At 54.5% G+C, this 26,245-nt stretch overlaps 1 protein-coding gene across 1 annotated transcript; it reads left to right on the forward strand.

Moving 5' to 3' along the window:
• Window positions 1-2,844: 2,844 nt before the first annotated feature.
• Window positions 2,845-25,186, forward strand: RNF169 (ring finger protein 169; the record flags this gene model as incomplete). The annotated part of the gene is made up of 6 exons (XM_084261481.1): window positions 2,845-3,208; window positions 15,869-15,945; window positions 18,392-18,538; window positions 19,479-19,591; window positions 20,541-20,640; window positions 23,975-25,186. 6 exons carry the CDS (start codon window positions 2,845-2,847, stop codon window positions 25,184-25,186), a joined length of 2,013 nt encoding a protein of 670 aa, XP_084117607.1.
• Between the last annotated feature and the right edge of the window lie 1,059 nt (window positions 25,187-26,245).

The following is a 26,245-nucleotide window of genomic DNA, read 5'->3' on the forward strand; positions in this document are numbered from 1 at the left end:
GATGCTGTCAGGGCCCTGAATGTCATCACGGTGACATCCAGCCACTAACATCTGTGCTTCAGGCAAGACACAGAAAGGTGAGAGATCTGACTTTGAAATAAAGCCACACACAGACTTGATGCACCTTTGGTCTTCCTGTCCAAGCTGAAGGCTATAGAAAGAAGTTCTTGCACACCTGAAGATGAACCTGGTAGGAAGCAGCGTCCTGGGGGAAGCCACTGAAGCAGCGGGACAGCACGGAGAGTGGAGGGGCAGCAGCCATGGGCAGCAACGCGGTAACCTGGAAAGCTGAAGAGGTGGTGAGATGGCTGAGCCTCCTGCCTTCATGGGAGCTGTGCATCTCCCACTCCTCCCATTTAACACCCTGAGAAGTCTCAAGCCAGCCTCATCCATGCCAAAGTCATCTGGAAGGTATGCTGGTGGGCTTCCCAAGTAGATATCCCTCTCAGACTCACTACAAGGAGCCCAGACGTTGAAGCATTTTAGGTGTCTGGAGATGGAGATATGCTCCAGGAGGGATGTTGACAGTATGGAAGTGGTGGCAAGGTACCCAGCATGGCCACCCACATGCTCCCACCCCCTACAGGGGTGCCATGTTGTTTGTGGTATGCAACTTGGAATCACAGACTGGTCAGGGCTGGAAGGGACCTTAAAGATCATCAAGTTCCAACCCCCTGCCATATGCAACCTGAAAGGCATTGCATATGAAAACCACAGAATCATTAAGGTTGGAAAAGACCTCCAAGATCATCTAATCCAACCATGCCCCTACCACCTCTATCACTCCCTAACCCATGTCCCCTCAGTACCTCATCCAACCTTTCCTTGGACACACTGAGGGACGGTGACTCCAACACCTCCCTGGGCAGCCCATTCCAATGCCCAACTCCTCCTTTGGAGAAGAAATGTCTCCTCATTTCTCACCTGAACCTCCCCTGGCCCAACTTGCAGCCATTCCCTCTTGTCCTATCGTTACTTATCTGTGAGAAGAGGCTGACCCCCTGCTCACCACAACCTCCTTGCAGGGAGTTGGAGAGAGCAAGAAGGTCACCCCTGAGCCTCCTCTTCTCCAGGCTGAACAGCCCCAGGTACCTCAGCTGCTCCTCATCACACGTGTCCAAGCCCCTTCACCGGCTTTGTCGCTCTTCTCTGGACACACTCCAGGGCCTCCATGTCTTTCTTGGAGAGAAAGGCCCAAAACTGAACCCAGTATCAAGGTGCAGCCTCCCCAGTACCCAGTCCAGGGGCACAATCCCCTCCCCAGACCTACTGGCCACACTATTTCTGACACAAGCCAGGATGCTATTTGCCTTCCTGGCCACCCAGGCACACTGCTGGCTCATGGTCAACCAACGTCCCCAGGTCCTTTTCCTCTGTGCAGCTTCCCAGCCCCCCTGCCCCAAACCTGTAGCGCTGCCAGGCCTGTTACCACCAACAGTCCCCATCCAAGAGAGAGGATCCTCAACCCTGTGAGAAACAGGGATTTGAAGCAGCTCCATGAAAGTCAGGCCAGTAAGAACAACCAGAAATAACACTCTTCACTCAAGCAGCCAGCCAGGCTGAAGTAACAGATAACATCCCAGAGCCAACCATGGAAGATCAATCGTCCCTGTGGATGCTATATCACCGATGACACCAAGCTGGGTGGTGAGGATTATGTGCCAGAGGGATGGGATGCCATCCAGAGGGACCTGGACAGGCTGGAGAAGTGGGGCCAGGGGAACCTCAGGAGGTTCAACAAAGCCAAGGGCAGGGTCCTGCCCCTGGGTTGGGACAACCCTTGTTATCCATACAGGTCAGGAGATGATGGGCTGGAGAGCAGCCCTGAGGAAAAGGACTTGGGGGGACTCGTGGATGAGAAGCTCAACATGAGCCACCAATGTGCATCTGCAGCCCAGAAGGCCAACCCCATCCTGGGCTGCATCCCAAGGAGTGTGGCCAGCAGATGGAGAGAGGGGATTCTGACCCTCTGCTCTGCTCTGGGGAGACCTCACCTGCAGTGCTGTGTCCAGCTCTGGAGCCCTCAGCACAAGAAGGACATGGACCTGTTGGAGCAGGTCCAGAGGAGGCCACAATAATGATCCAAGGGCTGGAGCAGCTCTGCTGTGAAGCCAGGCTGGGAGAGTTGGGCTGGGTCAGCCTGGAGAAGAGAAGGCTCTGGGGGGACCTTAGAGCCCCTTCCAGTCCCTGAAAGGTGCCTGTAGGAAGCTGGGGAAGAACTGTTCCCCAGGGCATGGAGTGATAGGATGAGGGGTGATGGGTTAACCTAGAGCAGGGCAGGGTCAGATGAGACCTTAGGAAGAAGGTGGCGGATCCCTGTCCCAGGGTGCCCAGAGAGGTGGTGGAGGCCCCATCCCTGGAGACATTCAAGGTCAGGCTTGCTGGGGCTCTGAGCGACCTGCTCTAGTGAAGATGTCCCTGCTCACTGCAGGGGGTGGGACTATAGATGGCCTTCAAAGGTCCCTTCCCACCTAGCGCACTCTGTGACTCTCCGGCAGGTCGCGGAGATGCCCCGTGCAGCCGCCTGACCGCCGCGGGGTGCCGAAGGGGACACACCCGCCCTCTCCAGGGCCGGGGCTCCCCTCACACCGCGCCGGGCCCTGCAGGTCCAGCTGCCGCTCCCCCCCGCCCCTCCGTCCGCCGCAGGGACGGCACCGACGGCCCCGGCTTATATACCCGCTGTCTCATGAATATTCATCAGCGGGGCGTGGCCCGGCGCGGAGGCGTTGCTCATTAATATGCAGCGGGCGGGCGCGCCGCCGCCGCCTCATGAATTATGTGACACGGGGGGGGAGGGGGCGGGGCCGCGCGCCCCAGCGCTCTGTCCCTTCAAAGTGTGAGAAGATGGCGGCGGCGGCGGCGGGTCCCGGCGGCCGGGCCGCGGTGCCGGCTCGGCGGGGGCGGCGGCGCCGGGGGCGGGCTGTGGCAGCGGCGGCGGCGGCGGGGGAGGAGGAGGAGGAGGGCGAAGTGGTGCTGGCGGTGGCGGAGTGCCCGGTATGCCGCCAGGCGTCGGTGGAGGCGGTGACGCCGCCCTGCCGCCACTCTCTGTGCCTCGCCTGCTTCCAGCGCTGCCTGCAGGGCCCGGGCCTCTGCTGCCCGCTCTGCCGCAGCCGCCTCTCCACACGGGCCCGCCGCCAGCAGGCCCGCGCTGAGCCCGCCGCCACGACGGCCGCCGGAGGAGGCGGGGAGCAGCGGCCGCCGGACCAAGGTGCGGCGGCGGCGGGCGCCCGTCCCTCCCTCACCACCTCCCCCCCTCCCTCACCCCCCTCCCCGTTTCCAGCCGCGCCGGTGGAAGGGGGGAGGGAGGAGGCGGGAGCGGGAAGGGAGGAAAGGGGGGGGCGATTTGGGGGGGTGGGGGGGGTGGTGCGGGGCGCGCGCGGGTGCTCGGCCCCGAGGGGGCGGGGCCGGCGCGCGGGAGGTGCGATGAGCTGGAGGGGGCTCAGCCCCCGAGCGGGGCGGGGCGGGGCCGGGACGGTGCGGTGAGTTTGCGGGGACTCAGCCCCGTCCGCGGTGTGCGGGGAGGAACGGGGGGGGGTGCGGCGGGCCTCAGCCCACCCTCCCCTTAGCAGCGGCGGGAGATGGGCCTCGGAGGGGTGCCCGGGACACCCACACGAATGTTTCCATCCTGATCAACACTGCTCCGTGCACTGAGTGCGCCCGGGCTCAGCTGTCAGGGCTGCACCTCGCCGACAGCGTTGAGAGGGGGACGGCAGGAGGGTGTCCCCCTGCATAAAGCATCATCCCTGGTGGTGATGGTGGGCTGGGGAGGTGTGAAGGCTGGGCTGGAGAGAGCTGCCAGCAGCCTCCCACCCCGTTCCCTGCCCCGCACTAATCCACTGGCTTTAACAGCCCCCCCTGCATCGGGTAGGTCTGACCTCTCCTCCTGAACCCCGAAACACCAAACAGACAGTTGTGTGTACACCAACACCCCCCAAAAAAACCCCGAGTGGCTTCAACAGCGCTGCTGGTTGCTGCTGCAGCCAGAGAGGGAAGCTTTGTGCTGGGGGAAGTCCCGCTCCCTTGTTGCCATAAAAAACAAGCCCATCATTTCTGAGTTCATGGCTTTTTGTCACGCGTTTCCTCCCCAGCAGCCTTTCCCTCTGCTCCTAGAAAACCATCCACAGTGTTTCCTTTAAAATAAATCCTCATCTGAGCCAGCAGCCTGGCTCTGTTTTTCTTCCCTTCCCCCCCACCCCCCTTCCCTGTTGTGATAAGATGCCCAACCTTCCTGCTGTCAAAATTCCCGGTGTGCCGGGAGCTTCTGCTGGTGCCGCGGTGCCTGCTGGTCGGAGAGGTGATGCGGCAGCGCTGGCAGAGATAACCTCCTACACCGCACCCACCTGAGAAGCTTCACCACCTTTAACAGCACAGATGAGGCTTTAAGCTCTGGATAAACGGTCTTCACTGGTCAGCCATCCCCTAACCATTCTCCATCCCCTAACTTCTCCATCAGCAGAGGGGTGGCAGCAGGGACAGGGAGGGGATTGTCCCTCTCTGCTCTGCCCTCATGAGGCCCCAGCTGGAGTCCTGAGTCCAGATCTGGGGCCCCAACACAAGAAAGATGTGGGACTGTTGGAGAGGGGTCAGAGGAGCCACGGAGATGATCAGAGGGTTGGAGCAGCTCCCCTATGAAGAGAGGCAGAGGGAGCTGGGCTGGTTCAGCCTGGAGAAGAGAAGGCTGCGGGGGGACCTCATTGCAGCCTTCCAGTCCCTGAAGGGAGCAGAGAAACAGGAGGGGAATCGGCTTGTTAAAGGGCAGAGACTGGCAGGACAAGGGGGATGGAGTGAAGCTGGAGGAGGGAAGGGTTAGATGAGATACTGGGGGGAAGTTCTTTCCAGAGAGAGTGGTGAGGGGCTGGAAGGGGCTGCCCAAAGAGGGGGTGGGTGCCCCATCCCTGGAGGTGTTCAAGGCCAGGTTGGATGGGGCCCTGGGCAACCTTGTGTAGCTCCAGGCCTGGAGGTTGGTGGCCCTGCCTGTGGCAGGGAGGGTTGGAGCTCTGTGATCCTTGGGGTCCCTTCCAACCCAGACCAGTCTGGGATTCTATGATTCCTTTTCCAGCCTGTTCCCAGTATCCCAGTTCGTGCTTAATTCGCTGTGGGGAAGAATTGGCAGGATGAGTTTAAACAGCTTCAATTGGTGGTTTGCACTCACCCCACTCACCTTTGCTGGGAGGGAATTGTGAAGTCTTCAGGCAGGAGGATTCACTGTCCAGTGGGAGGTTTCTCCTCGCCGACCCAGCCAGAGGAGTGACAACAAACTCCCCCCCCCAAATCCATCTCTGCTCCGAGGTGGTTGTCTTGGTGGTGCTTCAATATACTCGGCTTGATCCTGCTTGAGTGAGACTATCCCACCCCACCATGCTGTGGGAATGCTGATGCAGTGCTGTGGTGGTTCAGTTTGGGGGTTTATTAATTAGTGGATTTCAATATGCTGGTTGTCTTGAAGCATCTGAGATGCATGTGTGGTGCAGCAAGGGCATCCCCTTGGTTGTTTTCCGTCTGCCCAAACTTCTGAAAGCTCTGCAAATGTCTTGAAGAGAATCGTGTTGGGGCGTAGCAATGAGAGGTGTGGGGTGTACCCCAAACCATGGAATCACAGAACCACAGACTGATCCAGGCTGGGAGGGATCTCAAAGATCACTGAGTCCCACCCCCTGCCATGGGCAGGGACACCTCTCAGCAGCCCCGGCTGCTCAAGGCCCCATCCAACCCAGCCTTGGACACCTCCAGGGAGGGGGCAGCCACCACTTCCCTGGGCACCCTGTGCCAGGGCCTCACCACCCTCAGAGGGAAGAATTTCTTCCCAATATCCAATCTAAATCTTCCCCCCTTCCAGTTTAAACCCATCCCCCCTCGTCCTATGTCTCCCTGCCCTTCTGAAAAATCCCTCCCCAGCTTTCCTGTAGCCCCTTCAGGGACTGGAAGGTGCTGTGAGATCTCCCCAGAGCCTTCTCTTCTCCAGGCTGACCCAGCCCACCTCTCCCAGCCTGGCTTCACAGGAGAGGTGCTCCAGCCCTTGGATCATTTTGTGGCCTCCTCTGGACCTGCTCCAACAGGTCCATGTCCTTGTGCTGAGGGCTCCAGAGCTGGACACCACATTGCAGGTGGGATCTGACAATAGCAGACCTGCACCTGAGTGTCCCCTTAAGCATGGCTTGCTCCTGGATGCTCTAGGTTGGGCTGGACTAACCCTTCCTCACACTGTGCCCTGTGTTCAGTAGCGTAGACCTCACCACCATAAAATTCCACTTAAAGCCATGGAGTGGTTGAGGTGACAGCTCATGAGGTGAGGTAAAATGAGCCGTAATCTTCAGTGGCATTTTCCAGCCCAAGCTCCAGCTTAAGTAGCACCAACTTGAAGCCATGAAGATAATTGGCCACTTAGGTCATAAATTGGGCTAACAGTGTGGAAATCGAAGGTAGGCATTACAAGTGGTACCCTACTATGTCCAGAGAGAGGGAGCAGTGGATGTGGTTTAGATCATTGGTGAGGTTTATCAGAGGGTCACAGCGTGGTTGAGGTTGGCAGGGATCTCTGGAGACCCTCAAAGCGGGGTCACCAGGAGCAGGTTACTCACTACTGAGTCCAGTTGGGTGTTGATTCTCACCAAGGTTGGAGACTCTGCAGCTTCTCTGGGCAACCTGTGTCAGTGCTTGACCACCTTGATGGTAAAAAAGTGTTTCCTGACATTAAATGGAGCTACTTGTATTTCAATTTGTGCCCTTTTCCTCTTGTCCTGTCACTGGGCACCACTGAGTAGAGCCTGGCTCAATCTTCTCTGCTGTCTTCCAGCAGGTATTTAACCACACTGATGAGATCCTCCCAAAGCCTTCTCTTCTCCAGGCTGGACAGTCCCAGCTCCCTCAGCCTACACCAGATCCTCTGGTCACTTAATGATCTTCATGGGGCTTCACTGATGAGGATAAACTGTGTCCACTGCTCATCTGCTGAGCCAGTTGTCTCATCACAGAAGAGTACTACACTGCTAAGTGTGCTTTCCTTTTCAAACATCCAAGCTGAATACCTCCCCAACACCTTCTCCTTGTCTAGAAAGGGTTTCCAGGAATAGTGGCTCCATCACCTTTCCAGGGATCGAGGTGGGACTGGCCTTGTCTTTTGTCCTCCTTGCCCTTTTGAAGGGAAGAGTGCCATTTCCTTTCTTCTAGGCCTCAAGAACCGATCTGGATCAGCATCACCTTTGAAAGATGATTAATTGTAGCCTCACAGTGACACTGGCCAGCTCCCTGGGCTCTCATGGGTGCAACCCATGAAGTACCATGGACCTGTGTCTGTCTGCTTTGTTGAAATGAACCTGATCCTCCCCCAGTGATGGTGGGTCACCCTGGCTCCAGATCTTCCCCCTGCTCTCAGGAGCCTAGGATTCCTGGAGCTGGTCTTAGAATCCCAGGCTGGTTTGTGTTGGAAGAGACCTTTGAAAAGTACGTGGTTCCAACCCCTTGCCATGAGCAGGGACACCACTCACCCAGCCCAGGGTGCGCCAAGAGGGTCTTTGGCAACCTCAACTACTCTGTGATTCCTTTATCAAACACTGATTAGGTTGATGTATTTAATTAAATCACTTAAAATCTGCAGAGTCTGAAAAGCTGCTGGGTATGACTTCTTGGCATGGTGTGGCTTCTTGACCTCTTGACTTGGTATGACTTCTTGACATGGTCTTTCTTGATTATTCCAGCTTAGACTGGCTCATTAATCAAAGTTTCAGGTCTCCTATTTTTGTCCTGTGGGATTTGTACATACTGGTGGACTTTAGGAGCTCTCAGACCTTGGCTGAGATTGTGGAATCTGTGTTAGGTGCCACACAAATACGTATGAAGACAAAGTCCTTGTCATACCAGTTGTCAAACACAACTGGATGGAAGTCAGCAGAGACCATGCTGTGTTGTGTCAGCGTGGGCTGGGTTTGTTTGCCTTCTCCTGGGCATCTGCTGCCCTTTGAGCTGCCCCTCTGCCTTCAGCCTGGCCTCCAGCTGCTGCTCCAGAAGGTGTAGGTGACCCATTGGTCCCACATCCTCTCTGCCTGCTGTGTGGGCATCTCTAGGTGTATAGATGCTGGAGTACAACCGAATTTTGAGCTGAAGATGCAGTGTGATGCTTTGCTTAGTGTGATTCCTTCTATGAAAACAGTTTCCTGGTGGAACTCTTGGAAGGCAGATAGGTGCAGCAGATGGGAGGCTTGGAGACAGCGGGAATGTGTTGGAGGCTTCAGCTGCCCAAGAAGAAGGAGGAGCATAACGTGTTCACAGCGAGTTGCTCAGCCTAAATAAATTCCCATCTCATCTCTCTAAGGAAGATGGATGGCGTTGTGACTCAAGGTGCTTTGTGCCCATCACCCCTTGTCCTGTCACTGGGCACCCTGAGAAGAGTCTGGCCCCATCCCCTGGACACCCCTTTTAGATAGGGGTCAGTGTTGATGGGATCCCCTCGCAGTCTTCTCTTCCCCAGCTCTCGCAGCCTTCCCTCCCACCAGAGATGCTCTGGCTCATCCTCATCCTCATCCCCTCCCCAGACTCTCTCCAGCAGCTCCCAGTCTGTCCTGAACTGGGAGCCCAGCACTGGACACCCAAGTCCAGCTGTGGCTCAGCAGGGCTGAGCAGAGGGGAGGAGAACAGAACCTCCCTGGAGCTGCCGGCCACTCTCTGCTCAAGGCCCCCAGGTCCCACCGGCCCCTTGGCCACTGCTGGGCATGGAGAGCTCGGTGCCACCAGCACTCCCAGGTCCTTCTCGGCAGCGCCGCTTCCCAGCGGGTCACCCCGAACTGTCCTGGTGCTGGGGGTTGTTCCTCCCAGGGGCAGGACCCTACACTTGCCCTGGCTGAACAGTCCTGACATTCTTGTCCCTGACTATAGATGACTTCAGGGAGCTTGGAAAATTGCTGAAGGACAAGTCGTTAAGTTGGTCCAGACCTTCACACCCCTAACATGAAGGTGATCTGGGAGGGAAAGAAGAAACAACTGCTGCCGTAGTAGAGGTCCAGGTATTTTTAGAAGGGAGGGGAAGCCTGCTCCCCCATGCTGAAGTAGGATCAAAGGTACCTGGACCTTGTAGACATCCAAGTCGTCTGCTGATACACAGAAGATCCCACCACCGCCTTTGTTTCAGCCTCCGAACTTTTGGGAGATATTGCCTGGTATCTACTGAAGCTCCCTTGTTAGGAACACATCCAAGTTTCTTTGTTTCTCCCCTGCCCAGTAGCTACACAGAACAACCAATAGCTGATGTTTTTATAGGGGGGTGGGGTGTTTTTGCCAGACATGACCTCCCCCTCCTTCTTCCCAGTCTTTTTGGCTGTGGTTTCCCTCTTTCCTTGCTGAACCAGACCAGTCTCATTCTCCAGCATTTCCTGGTGATTCCTTTATTTGCTGTCATTTCTTTTGTTCTCCAGCCTGTCACCAGTAGTTTGTGTGTGTGTCTCCAGACCACAGCCTTGAAGAGTTGATGGCAATCCTGAGCAAGCCTTTCACTGATTTACTCCGCAGGTCCAACTAATTGAAGTCAACACCACCTCCTTCTTCCTCCTCCTCCTCGCAGTATTGGTGGTGTCTGGCTGTTTGATGGCACAGATTAAATTTGAGATTGCCAGAGAACAGGAGAAAGGTTGGGTTGCCTCTTCAGGGACATTAACAGTGAACGATCTTGCACAGTGGCTGTCTGCAGCCAAGGACGCTGGGGCAGAAACCCCACAGATGGAACCTTGCTCTGGGATGCATCTGAGGAGGAAGGAGAGATGATTAGAGCATGACATGTATTCCTCCAGCACCACCAGATTTTATAGTCACTGGTGAGAACAGTTTTGGACAGTGCAGGAGGCAGTTCCTCTGTGAGCTGCTTAAAAGCAGGGTGCCCCGTTGAACAGCACATCCTGCTAGTCCTGAACTTCCTCTGTCAAGAGAAGTTGTGGTTGGCTTGGTCTCTCCAGCAGCTAGAACACCCTCTCACCCCCAAGAGATGAACTGGATGTTACTTGGTTCCCCCTAATTATCCCATCAGAGATGGAGATGGGTTTGAGTTAATGAGTTGTCCTTACAGTATGGTGGTAGTTGGCCTTCTTCCAAACTTAACAACTGGTTGTAGTACCCCTACACTGGTTTACACTTTTCAAGTAGCTGCTTCCCCTCCTCTTCTCCTACTTCTCCATGATCTCTGTGCTCCAGGAAGCCTTGAAGACAACCACAAGCACTTCAGAACTTACCAAGGGGGGGATTTCACCAGCTTTCTAAAGACACCTCTTCCCTCTGTCCCTCTGGCTGGGAGACAGAAATCCTTCCTGGGGAGGGGGGAGGCCCTGGCACACGGTGCCCAGAGAAGCTGGTGCTGCCCCTGGCTCCCTGGCAGGGCTCAAGGCCAGGTTGGATGGGGCTTGGGCCACCCTGGGCTGGTGGGGTGTCCCTGCCCATGGAAGAGGGGCACTGCAGGGGGCTTTGAGGTCCCTTCCCACCCAAACCAGTCTGGAGTTCTATGAAAACATGTTGGGAAGACTATCTAAAGGAGATGACTGGAATTACTGGTACCAGCCTATTTAGGCTGTAGTGAGTGAGGGAGAAATGACTCTCTGCTACATTAATATTCCTTTGGTGTCACCTCCTTCAGCTGGAGCTCAATCCTCACAAGCAGATAAAATCTGTTACTGTCCCATTTGAGAACTGGTATAGAGCCCATTGTGACATAGGAGCTCTGCTGGGGTGAAAAAAACCCAACTTTTTGGAGATCTGCAATTAGGTTTTTATCCAGTAGATGAGTTCTACCTTGGCTCAGGTCCATCTCTGGTTTCCTGTGACCAGAGCTGGCAATTGCAGGGCAGGAGAAGGGGGTCTGGAGATGCCACATGTTGTCCTACCAGTGTGTGACAGCCTCAGTTCTTCCTACAGCTCCAACTTACTGCTTCTTCCACTTAGAAAAATTGCAGATTTGTGGCCAAACCAGCCAAAACTCTTGATCTGTTGGCCACGCTCCTTGGGATGCAGCCCAGGATGGGATGGCCTTCTGGGCTGCAGATGCACATTGGTGGCTTACATCCAGACTTGCTCCAGTGGCTCATCAAGTGATGACATCAAGTGATGGCTCATCAAGTGATGGCATCAGTGTGGCAAAACCCAGGAGCCTCCAAACAATGGGACAGGGAACCGAAGGGTTTCTGAACCCAGTTCAACTTCTCTTTATTCAACCCACACTGCAGAACTCTCCAGGTGGATGTTTCTGAACCTTCTCACCAGTAACTATAAAATCTGGTGGTCAGGAGGGCAGGTGACTCTGCTTGATGCACAGTTCTGCATGCTTCTGTTGAAGGATGGAGGCATTCAAGGGGATGGAGGCTATGAGTCAAATGCCTTCTGTGAAGAGAATTAAAGAATTAATTCTTTAATTAAGTAAAGAATTAGGAACCCTTTTGTCCTCTCATATAGTGCAGAAATCAATTGGGTTCTTCCAAGATTGAGTACAACAGGCTGAAATTCTTCTCTGCCAACCTAAGGAGGCCAAGTTGGATCCTATCGCTGTGCCTGGCTCAGTGCTGTCACCCTGCTTGGAGGGAGCATCCCAGTGCTGACCTTCCCAAGAGCCCTTCCAGGTCAGCTTCCTTGAGAAACCATTTCTGTTGACTCACAGTTGCTCAAGAGAAGAACAAGCTGGAGTTTTGCTGCAGAACCGAGTCAAAGGCTGTTTCTTCCATCCTTTCACCCATTTTCCATCATTCTCCCAAGCTGCAGGACACACTGGAACAGCTGAGCAGCCTTCTCCTGGACCTGAGCATGCAGAGTTAGGACAGGGATGTTCAGGAAGGAGGACGTTCCTGTGCTGGAGGAATACATCTCATGCTCTAATCATCTCTCCTTCCTCCTCAGATGCATCCCAGAGCAAGGTTCCATCTGTGGGGTTTCTGCCCCAGCAGCCTTGGCTGCAGACAGCCGCTGTGCAGGATCGTTCACTGGACAGACAGTTGGACTTTATGGCCCGAGAGGTTTTTTCCAACCTTAAAGATTCACAGACTCCCAGGCTTGTGGGGCTGGCAAGGACCTCTGGAGATCCCCCAGTCCCACCCCTGCCAGAGCAGGGTCCCCTCCAGCAGGCTGCACAGGACAGCGCCCAGGATCACGGGGTTGGGATGGCTCCAGAGATGGAGGGAGACTCCCCAAGCTCTCTGGGCAGCCTGGCCCAGGGCTCTGCCACCCTCCCAGCAAAGAAGTTCCTCCTCAGGGTCAGGGGGAACTTCCTCTGCTCCAGTTTGTGCCTACGGCCTCTTGTCCTGTCCCTGGGCACCCCTGAACACAGACTGACCCCTCCTCCTGAGCCCACCCCTCAAGGGTTTCTCAGCACTGAGAAGATCCCCCTCAGTCTTCTCTTCTCCGGGCTGAACAGCCCCAAGTCCCTCAGCCTCTCTGGGTCAGAGAGATGTTCTGGTGCCCTCAGCATCTCCACAGCCCTTTGCTGCCCCCTCTCCAGGAGCTCCCTGTCCTTACTGATAGGGAACCCAGCCCCTGCACACAATATTATGGGTGATCTACAGCTGTGGATCCATTTTTGTTTTCATGTCTTCTACACCAGTTGAAATTTGGGGTTTCTGTCTCTTCACCCATCTATGAAACATTCAAGTTGTCTTGTAAAGTTTTCAGACATAAAATTCCCTCCCCCTGACATGAGACCCCCCCAGGGAACCAGCACAGCTTCATGGATAAACCTGATTCTAGTCTTTAAAATCTCTTCCAACTTGCTGAACCCAATGAAACAGTTGATGTGGCTCCTCTTTAGTGCTGCTTCTTTCCCTCAGGTTAGCTCATAGGGCTTCATCATGTATCACAGAATGACCAGGTTGGAAAAGCCCTTTAAGCTCAGGGAGTCCAACCGTTCCTGCCCTGTGCTGACCCAGATCTCTCAGTACCTCATCTCCCCATCTGTTAAACACACCCAGGGGTGGGGACTCAGCCCCCTCCCTGGGCAGCCTGTTCCACAGCCCCACAACTCTGCCAGGGAAGAACTTTTCCCTCCCATCTGAGCTGACCCTGCCCTGGTGCAGCTTGAGCCCATTGCCCCTTGTCCCATCTCCATTTCCCTGGCTGAAGAGACCATCGCCCACCTCTCTGTACCCTCCTGGCAGGTCAGTGGAGGTGCTGAGAAGGTCTCCCCTCAGCCTCCTCTTCTCCAGGCTCAACACCCCCAGCTCCCTCAGCCACTCCTCACAGGATTTGCCCTCCAGCCCCTTCCCCAGCCTGGTTGCCCTTCTCTGGACTCGCTCCAGGACCTCCATGTCCTTCTTATGGGGAGGAGCCCAGAACTGGACCCAGCACTCGAGGTGCAGCCTCACCAGTGCCCAGTCCGGGGGCACAATCCCCTCCCCAGACCTACTTGGAGGTAGGTTTTACCCCAGAGGTAGGTTTTACACCCTTTTAGCTACAGAGATAAGGTCAGAAACAAACCTTAAACACTCAGCAGTAACTGAAGGTTGCCCCTGGTGTGTTAGGAATGGCTCTTGCTCTTGGCACTGTCTCCGTGGAAGTTCAGCTTGATAAAATTCCCAGAGAACTGGAACTGCTCAAGTACACAAGTGAAAAAAAGAAACATTTGGAGAAGATGATGGAAGGTTTCCAGCGTGGCTGGTTGCAGAAGCGGGAGTGAAGAATGCAGCCTGGACTCCCCGGCCTCACCACTGCTCAGGATTTTTATCACATGTTTTGGGATGCTTTGGGTGTTTTCCTTTAAAAACAAGTCCTTCTCTGGAGAGATTCCAGACCCATCTGGACACCTCCCTGTGCGACCTGTCCTGGGGAACCTGCTTTGGCAGGGGCGTTGGACCAGATGATCTCTGGAGGTCCCTTCCAACCCCTACAGTTCTGTGATTCTGTGATTCTGTGATTCTTATCATACAAAATAGCTTCTTAATGTTTGGTCCCAAGATGTTTTTTCCCCCTTTTCAAGTGAGTATTAAAGATCTGTTCATTCTGGCCTCAACAGCAGGAAGCTCCAGAGTTGCCTCTCATGCTCGCCGCTGGGAAAGGACTGAAGTGATGGGCTTTTTCATAGAATCATGGGATGGTCTGGGTTGGAAGGGACCCCAAGGATCACAGAGTTCCAACCCCCTGCCACAGGCAGGGCTACCAACCTTCAGGTCTGGAGCTACACAAGGTTGCCCAGGGCCCCATCCAACCTGGCCTTGAACACCTCCAGGGATGGGGCACCCACCCCCTCTCTGGGCAGCCAGCCTGTTCCAGCCCCTCACCACTCTCTCTGGAAAGAACTTCCCCCCAATATCTCATCTCACCCTTCCCTCCTTCAGCTTCACTCCATCCCCCTTGTCCTGCCACTCTCTGCCCTTTAAATAGCTGATTCCCCTCCTGTTTCTCTGCTCCCTTCAGGAACTGGAAGGCTGCAATGAGGTCCCCCCACAGGCTTCTCTTCTCCAGGCTGAACCAGCCCAGCTCCCTCAGCCTCTCTTCCTAGGGGAGGTGCTCCAGCCCTCTGATCATCTCCGTGGCTCCTCTGACCCCTCTCCAACAGTCCCACATCTTTCCTGTGTTGGGGCCCCAGCTCTGGACACAGGACTCCAGCTGGGGCATCACGAGGATGATGAGCTGTGCTGCTCCCCACCCTGAGCACTGATGCTGGCTGAGCTGGGACAGTTGTTCAGGGGTTGTTGTTTTATTTTGGTTGTTCCCTTTTCCATCTGAGCTCCTCTGACTGTACCACAACTTGCCCAGACTTGTGCTGCAGAGAAACCGGAAGGAGCTTTGAGACCAACGTAACGAAGGGAGTTATCTGGGGAGTAACAGACTCCAGGGATGGAGGTTAAACTCTAATCCTGTGCCAATGTGCTTCTGGTTTCTGAATTCCCAAGGGGGGGAAGAGAGGAAGCGGGAACAGGATGGGGAATTCCTGCCGGAATGAGCAACCCACCCTTCCAGCTTTGAAATACTGACTTTGGGGAGTGGTTTTCTAGCAGAAGGAGATGAGGAGGAGCTGAACCATGTATAAAAAATACAGGGATCTCCTGAGGAGAGTCCAGGGGAGGGACACGGAGATGATGAAAGGCCTGGAGCGTCTCCCCTGTGAGGAAAGGCTGAGTGAGCTGGGGCTGTTCAGCCTGGAGAGAAGCAGCCTGAGAGGGGATCTGATCAATGGGTATCAATATCTGAAGGGTGGGACACAGGGGGACATGGCCAGCCTCTTCTCAGTGTGTGTGGGGACAGGACAAGGGGTGATGGCCTCAAGTTGGAGCACAGGGAGTTCCACACCAATCTGGGGAAGAGCTTCTTCCCGGTGAGGGTGAGGGAGCCCTGGGACAGGCTGCCCAGGGGGGTGTGGAGTCTCCTTCTCTGGAGATATTCCGGCCCCATCTGGACACCGACCTGTGTGACCTGTCCTAGGGAGCTGCTTTGGCAGGGGCGTTGGACCCGATGGGCTCTGGAGATGCCTTCCAACCCCTGTTAGTCTGTGATGTAAAACCAGAGAGAGTTCTTGAGGTGTTTGTTCAAACAGCGGAAGGGCACGGATGGGAATTCAGGACATCCTGCTGCTGCTCTCAGCTTGCTTGGCTGTCTGGCTGGAGGAGATGCTTAAAGCTTCTAGGACTCAGCTTCCCTGTGCCACCTCAGGGCTTAACGTTTGTGCTTACATCCTCCTCATGCTCTCCTGTAGAGTAGAAACCCTGTAGAAAATGGATTTGCTTGGCCATCCTCCTCCTGATGGTTCTGTACATTAAACAGAGCTTCCACAGCAATGTCCTAACATAAACATTCCATGCTCCAAAAAATGCTGCAGAACCTCCCTGGACGGCTTGGCTTTTTGGGGAAATAATGGGCAACACCAGTCATCATACACTAAAAAGTGGTTTTGTCTTTGTTTTGTCCCTTCTTTTTCCAGACTTTATATTCAGAGCACCCATTAAATTGAGTAAACCAGGGGAACTCCGAGAAGAATATGAAAGCCACCTAAGGAAGGTACAGTATTCTGTGGAAATGGTTTTTTTTTCTTCCAGAAGAACTTGGATTTCCTGTGGGAATGCCATCCTACCTCTAAGGAAATGGGAAGGGCTTTTTATTCCTGCTCTGTAGCAAAGGTCATTCATTTCCTTTGTGCTGTTCACCCAGTTCAGAAAAATGTTGGCAGTAATGGAGCGTGGTAGGTCCAGGGAAATGGCCTTCAGCTGCAGGAGGGTGATGGAGAGGGACTGGGAAGCAGGAATCCTTCCTGGGGAGAGGGAGGCCCTGGCACAGGGTGCCCAGAGAAGCTGGGGCTGCCTCTGGCTCCCTGGCATGGTTCAAGGCTGGGTTGGATGGGGCTTTGGGCACCCTGGGCTGCCTGTGACAGGTAGGCACTGGATGGGGTTTGGGGTCCCTTCCCACCCAAACCAGTCTGAGAGTCTGTTGAGAAGCCAGATTTTACTGCCTTGCAGAACATGGAAATGTACCTTTCTCAGCAAGCCTTAAGGATCCCTTCTGTTGTTCAGGGTTCATTAGAGTATCACTATTTGTGGCTGTAATTCCATAAAGACTTTTGCAGCAGAAGACGCCTCCTGCAGTAGGATCTTTCTCAGAAACAACCTATTCTGAACTACAGCTTTCTACCTACTTTTGGGCAAGGAAAAAGATGTCATTTCAAGCCAAAAAAGACTTGAGAAGGGAAGAAAAAGCTTCTCAGTTGCTTTGGAGTTAAAAATCTGGGAAAATTTTTTGAACATTTAAAAAGGGAATTGGTTTTGTGGAACTACCCACCTCCAAAAACCAGTTGTTTATGGAAATCTGTTGCTTATTAACTGGGAACTGTTGCAGTGACTGCTGCAGCCAAGTGGATGATGATTCCAACTGCAACCCCTCCTGTAACTTGCTGAGAGGGGAGTGTTGGAATTCCTGTGTCTGTCACGCCTTCCTCTGCTTGGACCTGCTGAAACACTGTGGACTCTGCCCACTGCCAGTGTGTCTGTCAATAGATTTCATCGCTGTCCTGGGGCCTTGATCTCTGTGATGGTGCTTTGAGATGGGTCCAACCTCTGGCTGATTGGTTCAGCTGCTGGGGAAGAGGAATGAGAGTCACAGAATGACCAGGTTGGAAAAAACCTTTAAGCTCAGGGAGTCCAACCGTTCCTGTCCTGTGCTGACCCAGATCTCTCAGTACCTCATCTCCCCATCTGTTAAACACCCCCAGGGGTGGGGACTCAGCCCCCTCCCTGGGCAGCCTGTTCCACAGCCCCACAACTGCCAGGGAAGAACTTTTCCCTCCCATCTGAGCTGACCCTGCCCTGGTGCAGCTTGAGCCCATTTCCCCTTGTCCCATCTCCTGTCCCCTGGCTGAAGAGACCATCGCCCACCTCTCTGCACCCTCCTGGCAGGTCAGTGGAGGCGCTGAGAAGGTCTCCCCTCAGCCTCCTCTTCTCCAGGCTCAACACCCCCAGCTCCCTCAGCCGCTCCTCAGAGGATTTGCCCTCCAGCCCCTTCCCCAGCCTGGTTGCCCTTCTCTGGACTTGCTCCAGGACCTCCATGTCCTTCTTATGGTGAGGAGCCCAGAACTGGACCCAGAACTCTAGCTGTAGCCTCACCAGTGCCCAGTCCAGCTCTTTTCCAACCTTGTGATTCTGGAGAAAAAAAAACAAGGGGATTCCAGGAAGGGTTCATTGCATGGGTCAGAGTGGGGAGTTTTCAAAATTTGGGGTCCCCTTTTGGCCTTCGGAGGGGTTAAGGGATCTCTCTGGATCTTCTCCATCCCAATGGGTGAACAAAGCGATGGGATTTCATGCAGTGACTAGGTTTCCACATGGGAATCACTGTATCAAACCAGTTTTGATGTGGGTGACGCTGTCTGTGTGCCTGTCACAGCATGTGGCCTGTGCTGCCGTCTGTTGGCAGAAGAAAATACCTGTGGTGTTCACGTTAGAGCCCGTGAATGTGTAAGGCTGTAGAAACAACCCATCCTCCACGTGATTCTTAGTGAGGGAGGCACTGGCTCTGCTGTGGAGTAGAGAAATTAAGACACTAAATTCACAGAATCACAGAGCTGGGGGGGTTGGAAGGGACCTCCAGAGCCCATCGGGTCCAACCCCCCTGCCAAAGCAGCTCCCTAGGACAGGTCACACAGGTCGGCGTCCAGACGGGGCTGGAATATCTCCAGAGAAGGAGACTCCACACCCCGCTGGGCAGCCTGTCCCAGGGCTCCCTCACCCTCACCGGGAAGAAGCTCTTCCCCAGGTTGGTGTGGAACTCCCTGTGCTCCAACTTGAGGCCATCGCCCCTGTCCCTTTTATACCAGGGAGCCCAGAACTGGACACAACACATCAGGTGGGGCCTGACCAAATTAAATTATGTGGTCAGACTTTTAGAAAATTAACTCATTGGCATCAAGATGTTGGACTTCAAACCATTTGAAATACGCCCTTTTTCTCCTTATTTCCAGCTGAGAGAAGAAAAACTCCAAGAAGAAAAAGCTTCTGAGGATCTGATTCACAAGTTCATTCTGGATGATGTGGACATTGGAAAAAGAAAAATGGAAGAACAGCAGAAAAAAGATGAATCTTTAGTGCTTAAAGTGAACCAGGAGTGTGTAAGTAAACTTCTCCTTCCCTTTCTCCATCATAGACATGGAGCAGTAGATGAAATGCTGCTAAGACTCAGTCCTGGAGCAAGAACTTGTGGGGGGGTTTAAGACCTTGACTAGTTGAGTATCTCCTCTTCCTGCCCATTGATACTGAGAGGTGTCAGGAACTTGCCAGGGTTCTTTGACAGACGTTGTCATGATCCTTGAAGGCTGTGAGCTAACAGACTGTAAAGATCCATGTTAGTGAGAGCTGCCTTCAGTGGTTTGTTAGGATGCTCTTCCAATCTGTACAGGTACTGGCTCTGCTTCCATATCCTTAATCTTCAGTTGTACCTGTGTTTCATAGAATCATAGAATCATAGGATGGTCTGGATTGGAAGGGACCCCAAGGATCACAGAGCTCCACCCCCCTGCCACAGGCAGGGCCACCAACCTCCAGGCCTGGAGCTACACAAGGTTGCCCAGGGCCCCATCCAACCTGGCCTTGAACACCCCCAGGGATGGGGCACCCACCCCCTCTCTGGGCAGCCCCTTCCAGCCCCTCACCACTCTCTCTGGAAAGAACTTCCCCCTAATATCTCATCTCACCCTTCCCTCCTTCAGCTTCACTCCATCCCCCTTGTCCTGCCATTGTCTACCCTTCATGTTTCCACGAATCTTCTCCAGTGAAGGTGTACAGTGACTGACTGTAGTCAATAAACCAACTCTCTTCGATGTCCGACAGCTACATGGAGCAGCTGTGGGTTTCCTTTGGCATTATTCATGCTCAGTGAAGAGCTGAGGAGCGTGTGGGGCTGCTGGCAGGTTCCTTCTCAGTTCTTGCCCTCAAGGTGTAATTGGAACAGGGGATTTGGGGATCTTTAATACCTTGGCAGGACAGAGCTTTATTTTCCAAGTGGTTCTTCTTGTTGTACGTGTCAGTAAACTCTTCCTTGATTGGCTGCAGTTTCCTGAACGTCTCTCAGATTCAGAGAACGAAGAACCATTCCAGGGCAAACAAACACATCGCTCGGCTTTCGTCTCCAAGAGCAGTGCCTACTCCTTCGCTTTCCTTTCAGGGTAAGAGCCTGGGGTTAACAAGTCACAAAACCCCAAACTGGTGGGGCTGGCAGGGACCTCTGGAGATCCCCCAGTCCCACCCCTGCCAGAGCAGGGTCCCCTCCAGCAGGCTGCACAGGACAGCGCCCAGGATCATGGGGTTGGGATGGCTCCAGAGATGGAGGGAGACTCCCCAAGCTCTCTGGGCAGCCTGGCCCAGGGCTCTGCCACCCTCCCTCAGGGTCAGGGGGAACTTCCTCTGCTCCAGTTTGTGCCCATGGTGCCTTGTCCTGTCCCTGGGCACCCCTGAACACAGACTGACCCCTCCTCCTGAGCCCATCCCTCAAGGGTTTCTCAGCACTGAGAAGATCCCCCTCAGTCTCCTCTTCTCCAGGCTGAACAGCCCCGAGTCCCTCAGCCTCTGTGGGTCAGAGAGATGTTCTGGTGCCCTCAGCAGCTCCACAGCCCTTTGCTGTTCCCTCCCCAGGAGCTCCCTGTCCTTCCTGCCCCGGGGAGCCCAGCCCCACATACACTGTTCCTGATGAGGCCTCCCCAGGGCAGGGCAGAGCAGAGGGGCAGGAGAACCTCCCTGACCTGCTGCCCACACTTCTCCTGACACCCCCAGGACCCCGTTGGCTTTCTTGGCCCCAGGACACATCACTGGCCATGGTCAGCCCGGTGTCCCCCAGCACTCCCAGGGCTTTTCCCACAGTGCTGCTTCCCAGCAGCTCACCCCAAACTGTCCTGGTGACAAGCACTGAGCCCTTGGACATGGCCCAGGTCTCCATGGCACATCCAAGTTACCCAGATCCCTTGGGATGTGCAGGAGAATATCTCTTCCAGCCAGGCGCTGCCAAGGCCGATGCCTTCCTCCCACCTACATTCACTGCTGCCAGGGGTGGGGCTGTGGGGCTGCTCCTTCCAGATTGTTCCTCACCAAATCTCCTGTTGTCACCCCCCTGCTTTTCAGGAACCTAACGGCCAAGGTGGAAAGGAGTCGGAGCTGCAATGACACGATTCAGGAGAGATCAAAGAGCAGGCAGAGATCAACAGTGGCCAACAGAACAAAGGTACCGACTGGGGCTGGGAACGAACGTGGTTTCTGTGTGTAAACATTCTTATCTGGGTTACTGGTGTTTCTGGTGTGGCTGGTGATGTGTTAGCACCACAGGGTCTATCTTCTTCTTCCAGCTCACAACGAAAACCTGCCAGGGAGCTGGGAAGTAGGAGGCTTACAGGTTCGTTAGCACAGGGGGGATAATTGGAAATTATTGGGTAATTGAAACTCATCACATTTTCGTTTACTAATTACTTTTCAAGGCTGAAGCCCCAGCCAATTCCAAGCAAATCTTGAAGAAGTTTGTGTGTCTTGGTGGATGAGAAGCTCCCCATGAGCCAGCAGTGTGCTCTTGCAGCTCGGAAGGGCGATGGGATCCTGGGCTCCATCAGCAGAGGGGTGGCAGCAGGGACAGGGAGGGGATTGTCCTTCTCTGCTCTGCCCTCGGGAGGCCCCAGCTGGAGTCCTGTGTCCAGAGCTGGGGCCCCAGTACAAGAAAGATGTGGGACTGTTGGAGAGGGTTCAGAGGAGCCACGGAGATGATCAGAGGCTGGAGCAGCTCCCCTAGGAAGAGAGACTGAGGGAGCTGGGCTGGTTCAGCCTGGAGAAGAGAAGGCTGCCGTGGGGACCTCACTGCAGCCTTCCAGTCCCTGAAGGGAGCAGAGAAACAGGAGGGGAATCAGCTTTTTAAAAGGGTAGATAATGGCAGGACAAAGGGGTTGGAGTGAAGCTGGAGGAGGGAAGGGTGAGATGAGATACTGGGGGGAAATTCTTTCCAGAGAGAATGTCTGGAAGGGGCTGCCCAGAGAGGGGGTGGGTGCCTCATCCCTGGGGGTGTTCAAGGCCAGACTGGAGGGGACCCTGGGCAGCCTTGTGTAGCTCCAGGCCTGGAGGTTGGTGTCCCTGCCTGTGGCAGGGGGTTGGAACTCTGTGATCCTTGGGGTCCCTTCCAACCCAGACCAGTCTGTGATTCTATGATTCTCCCCCTTCCTCTCCTGTTCTCCAAAGCTGTTCACAGAGAGGGAAATTCCTTGCTCTCCACATGTTAGGACACTTCCCCTTGCACTTCCACACCACAGCAGGAGCCGGCCTGGTCTTGCTTTCCAGTGGATAGCAGTTTTACACACTGGCGGTTGTACGGATCTGTCTGTGAGGCTGTACTCTGCCTCTGACTGACAGCAGCAGCTTAAATCATGAGAGCTGTCAGTTTTCAGCCTGGGGCAGCTCGCAAGCACATCCCACCTCCTCATGCTGACACCCCTCACACTTGGGCTCGGTGTCACCCCAGATGGGGAAGGGTTCAATTCCAGAGATCCCAAATTTTAAGGAACAAAAAGCCTCTGGAAGGTCAGTTTGGTTGGTGCCTATTGCTTGGAAAATGGTCAGATCCCCACTGGAAGCACTCATCACCCAGTCAAACTGCTCTAAGGCTACAGGCATGGACCATGGCTGGAGAGATTGTATTTGAAGCCTGTTCCACTTCCCATGGAAGCTAACGGGAGCTGGGCTGAGCTGAAAGGAAGGTCTCAAACTGACCCGCCTACTCCTGACTTGTGGGGCTGTTTTAACTACTTTATGGACCTAGCTAATTAAGACTGGTGCTACAGGGGTGATCTGCTAATTTGTATTGAGCCCAAAATAAGCTCATGGAAACAAGTCTCTTTTGGGCTCAGTAGGGAATCATAGAGTCACAGAACCGTAGGGGTTGGAAGGGACCTCCAGAGCCCATCGGGTCCAACCCCCCTGCCAAAGCAGCTCCCTAGGACAGGTCGCACAGGTCGGTGTCCAGACGGGGCTGGAATATCTCCAGAGAAGGAGACTCCACACCCCCTGGGCAGCCTGTCCCAGGGCTCCCTCACCCTCACTGGGAAGAAGCTCTTCCCCAGATTGGTGTGGAACTCCCTGTGCTCCAACTTGAGGCCATTGCCCCTTGTCCTGTCCCCACACACACTGAGAAGAGGCTGGCCATGTCCCCCTGCGTCCCACCCTTCAGATATTGATAACCATTGATCAGATCCCCTCTCAGGCTTCTTCTCTCCAGGCTGAACAGCCCCAGCTCACTCAGCCTTTCCTCACAGGGGAGATGCTCCAGGCCTTTCATCATCTCCATGTCCCTCCTCTGGACTCTCTCCAGGAGATCCCTGTCTTTTTTTACCAGGGAGCCCAGAACTGGACCCAACACTCCAGGTGGGGCCTGACCAGGGCAGGTTGTCTGTGCTTCAAACCACAACTTTGTTTCTTCGTCAGTGAGGTTTACACCTATGTATGTGCAGCTCTCATTTCTCTTTTATTTGTGCCTGGATTCTGTCACATTCCCGAAGTGACAGCTTGAGTTGTCAAGAAAATGTTGCTCTTAAGCTCTGCTAGGGACTGGCTCAAGCAGCGTCCAGTGTGTTGTGGTCTGGGACCACTTCTCCAGGTTGTTCCATCACTCAGCCTCAGGGACACAACACACGGTTTCTCATGCCGTTTTGTGGCACAGTTTGTTTAAACCTGGGACGAGTGTTTATTCTTTGTCTCCTGGAGAAGAGGAGGCTGAGGGGAGACCTCATGGGAGTCTTTGAGATACGAGTGTCTTGGGGTTAATCAAGGAATGCATTAGTTTGGAAGGGACCTTTGAAGGCCCTCTAATCCCAGCCCTGCAGTGAGCAGGGACATCTTCACTAGAGCAGGTCACTCAGCCCCATCAAGCCTGACCTTGAATGTCTCCAGGGATGGGGCCTCCACCACCTCTCTGGGCAACCTGGGCCAGGGATCTCATCACAGTCTGTAGCTTCCTTCTGAGGGGAGCAAAGGGGCAGCACCGATCTCTCTCCTCTCTGTGGGGACCAGGACTGGAATCCGAGGGAACGGCGTGAAGCTGCACAGGGGAGGTTTAGGCTGGGTGTCAGGAAGAGGTTCTGTCCTGAGAGGGGGGTCGGGTGCTGGCACAGGCTCCCCAGGGAAGGGGTCACAGCCCCGAGCTGGGCTGAGGGCAAGAAGCGTCTGGCCGATGCGCTCAGGGCCCTGCTCTGACTTGACCTGTGAGGAGCCAGGGGTTGGACTCAATTGGCCTTAGGGGTCCCTTCCCACTCAGGAGATCCTGGGATTCCTACAAGGAGCAAGAAGCCCTGTGAAGGTGACTTCCTCTGGCTCCCTTCAGCCAGGGTGGCTCCGTGCTTCTCAGCTCCTTGTCTTTCAAGCCTTTTGCCATCAAGTGGGTGCCACTCGTGGTCAGAGCAGCTCTTCCCCTGAAATAACCTTCAGACCCAGATGGTGTCAGACTCACGTTGTCTCCTCGTCCTCTCGCGGGTTTGTCTGTACTTCTCAGTGCCAACCTCTCAGAGCTGTGGTGCTTTGCCTTGCAGGTGCCACCCCTCACCAGCACGTCCGCACCGCTGGTTGGAGTTCTGTCATCCACCCAAAACAACCGCTGCCTCTCCGCCCCAGACCTGACGGCAGAGAAACGTCTGGTTCTCAACCCTGTTTCATCCCTCTCAGCCCTGCACAAGCCGGAACGTTCCATCAGCCCCGAGAGCAATGACAGCATCTCAGAAGAGCTCAACCACTTCAAGCCTATTGTCTGTTCCCCGTGTACTCCTCCAAAGAGGCTTCCTGATGGCAGAGTCCTGAGCCCTCTCATCATAAAGTCCACCCCAAGAAACCTGAACAGGAGCCTGCAGAAGCCAACCACCTACGAGGCCAGTCCTAGGATACTGAAAAAATGGGAGCAGATATTTCAAGAGCGCCAGATTAAAAAGACTCTTTCTAAAGCCACCCTCACATCCTTGGCTTCGGAGCCTGGAGAAGATATTACAGTTCCTGATGTCCCCAACTCCAGCACTTGCACTAAAGAGCAGCCTCACATGCAGGATGATCATCTTCCTCCTGATGTGACAGCAGATCCACGTGGTGAGCTGGATTTCTTTCCTTCCATCAGCAAAACGAAGCTGGGAAGAGGGAGTGAGAAGAACAGAGATCCACAGGCCTTAACCACAGATGACAACGCTGCTGAACCAGATGTGAGATCAAACATCACCTCCCTAAACACACGAGTGTCTGAAGCTCCTGAGCTAAAAGCAAACATGGACAAACCTTGTCTGAACCTTGGCCCGAAAGTGCTGAGCAGAAGACTGATGGGCGTCACCGCGTCGCTGCCTGACAACACCACCACCACGCTCGGAGTCTCCGTGAAACCATCAGGCAAAAAGCAGCTGAAATACCTGAACAACAGTGAACTCATCAACGTGCAGAACAGCACGTGTAGCTCTGTGGAGAACATCATCGGGGAGCAGCCCCCGTCGCTGAGACGGGGCCGCAAGAGACGCTGCAAAACCAAGCACTTGGAGCACAACGGCTCCGTCAAGAGACTGAGGCACGCGGCTGGGGAGGTGGGTTTGGCTCCGGAGGATCGCTTGGTCCGGGAGATGGAGCAGAAGCTCCAACAAGAGGAGGAGGACAGGAGATTGGCCCTACATCTGCAGAGGATTTTTGACAGTGAGAACAGGACAGTGGATAGGCGGAAAGTCCGAGTGGATCGGTATCTGCTGCGGTCCAAGAGCACTCTGGGTGCTAAGTAGTGCTGCTGGACGATGTTGCCTTTGTAGAGGACACTGAGGTTGATGAGATTATCTTAGAGGAACACTATTTTTTGTCACGTTTCCACCCACACAATTGGTTTGGTTGGGGTTTTGTTTTTTTTTTTTTTTCTCCTTTTGGTGGCAAGACATTTGTAGGTCCAGTTCGAGGAGAAGCCAGAGTCCTTTCAGATTGACAAAAAAAAGAGAGAGAGAGAGAAACTCCTCCAGCTTTCTGGTCTGTTGGTCTGAGAGAAGTGCCTGTCCTTCCCGTGAATACGCTGCAATGCCGCTGTGTCCGTCACGTTTGGGGTTCCCCAGCTGAGGGTTGCAAGAGGGGTACGGGGTAAGGACTTTGTCCTCCCTCACCTTGCTGCTTCCATATCCCAAGAGCTATGGGAGTTGTACTCACAGAGAAGGAATTAGGCTCTTTCTGTCCTAGAAACATCCCGCTCCACTCTGCCCTCCCCAGTTTCCTCCTTCCACTGCAGCTGGCTGTGGTGGTTGGACTGGTAGCTGTGTCGGTGCGTTCCAGTGACCTGATTCCAAGGTGATCCATACTCCTATGAAGTTCCAGATAGATCCACCTGTAGACATAGAACTGGCTGTACCTCCTGCCTGCAGCAGCAGCAGTGCAGGTGGGCGCTTGATTTCTCAAAGCAAAAAGCCAAAGGCAGCGAAGAGAGATGTAAAATAAGGATTTGACTGAAAAGCCTCAGAGGAACTTGGAGGTTCCTCTTGGTGACACAGCAGAGCTCGGGGGGAGCAACTGGGAGATGCCACCCAGGGACCAGTGCAGCTTTTCTCCTGGTCTCTTCCCAGGCAAGAGGGTTTTGCCTTCTTCCTGCTAACATTAAAACATAGAAAGGTTTCAACAAAGGGCAGAGACTGGCAGGACAAGAGGGATGGAGTGAAGCTGGAGGAGGGAAGGGTTAGATGAGATTTTGGGGGGAAGTTCTTTCCAGAGAGAGTGGTGAGGGGCTGGAAGGGGCTGCCCAGAGAGGGAGTGGGTGCCCCATCCCTGGGGGTGTTCAAGGCCAGGTTGGATGGGGCCCTGGGCAA

The sequence above is a fragment of the Gallinula chloropus genome (assembly GCF_964237585.1).
Source record: "Gallinula chloropus genome assembly, chromosome: 1".
Taxonomy (NCBI): domain Eukaryota; kingdom Metazoa; phylum Chordata; class Aves; order Gruiformes; family Rallidae; genus Gallinula; species Gallinula chloropus.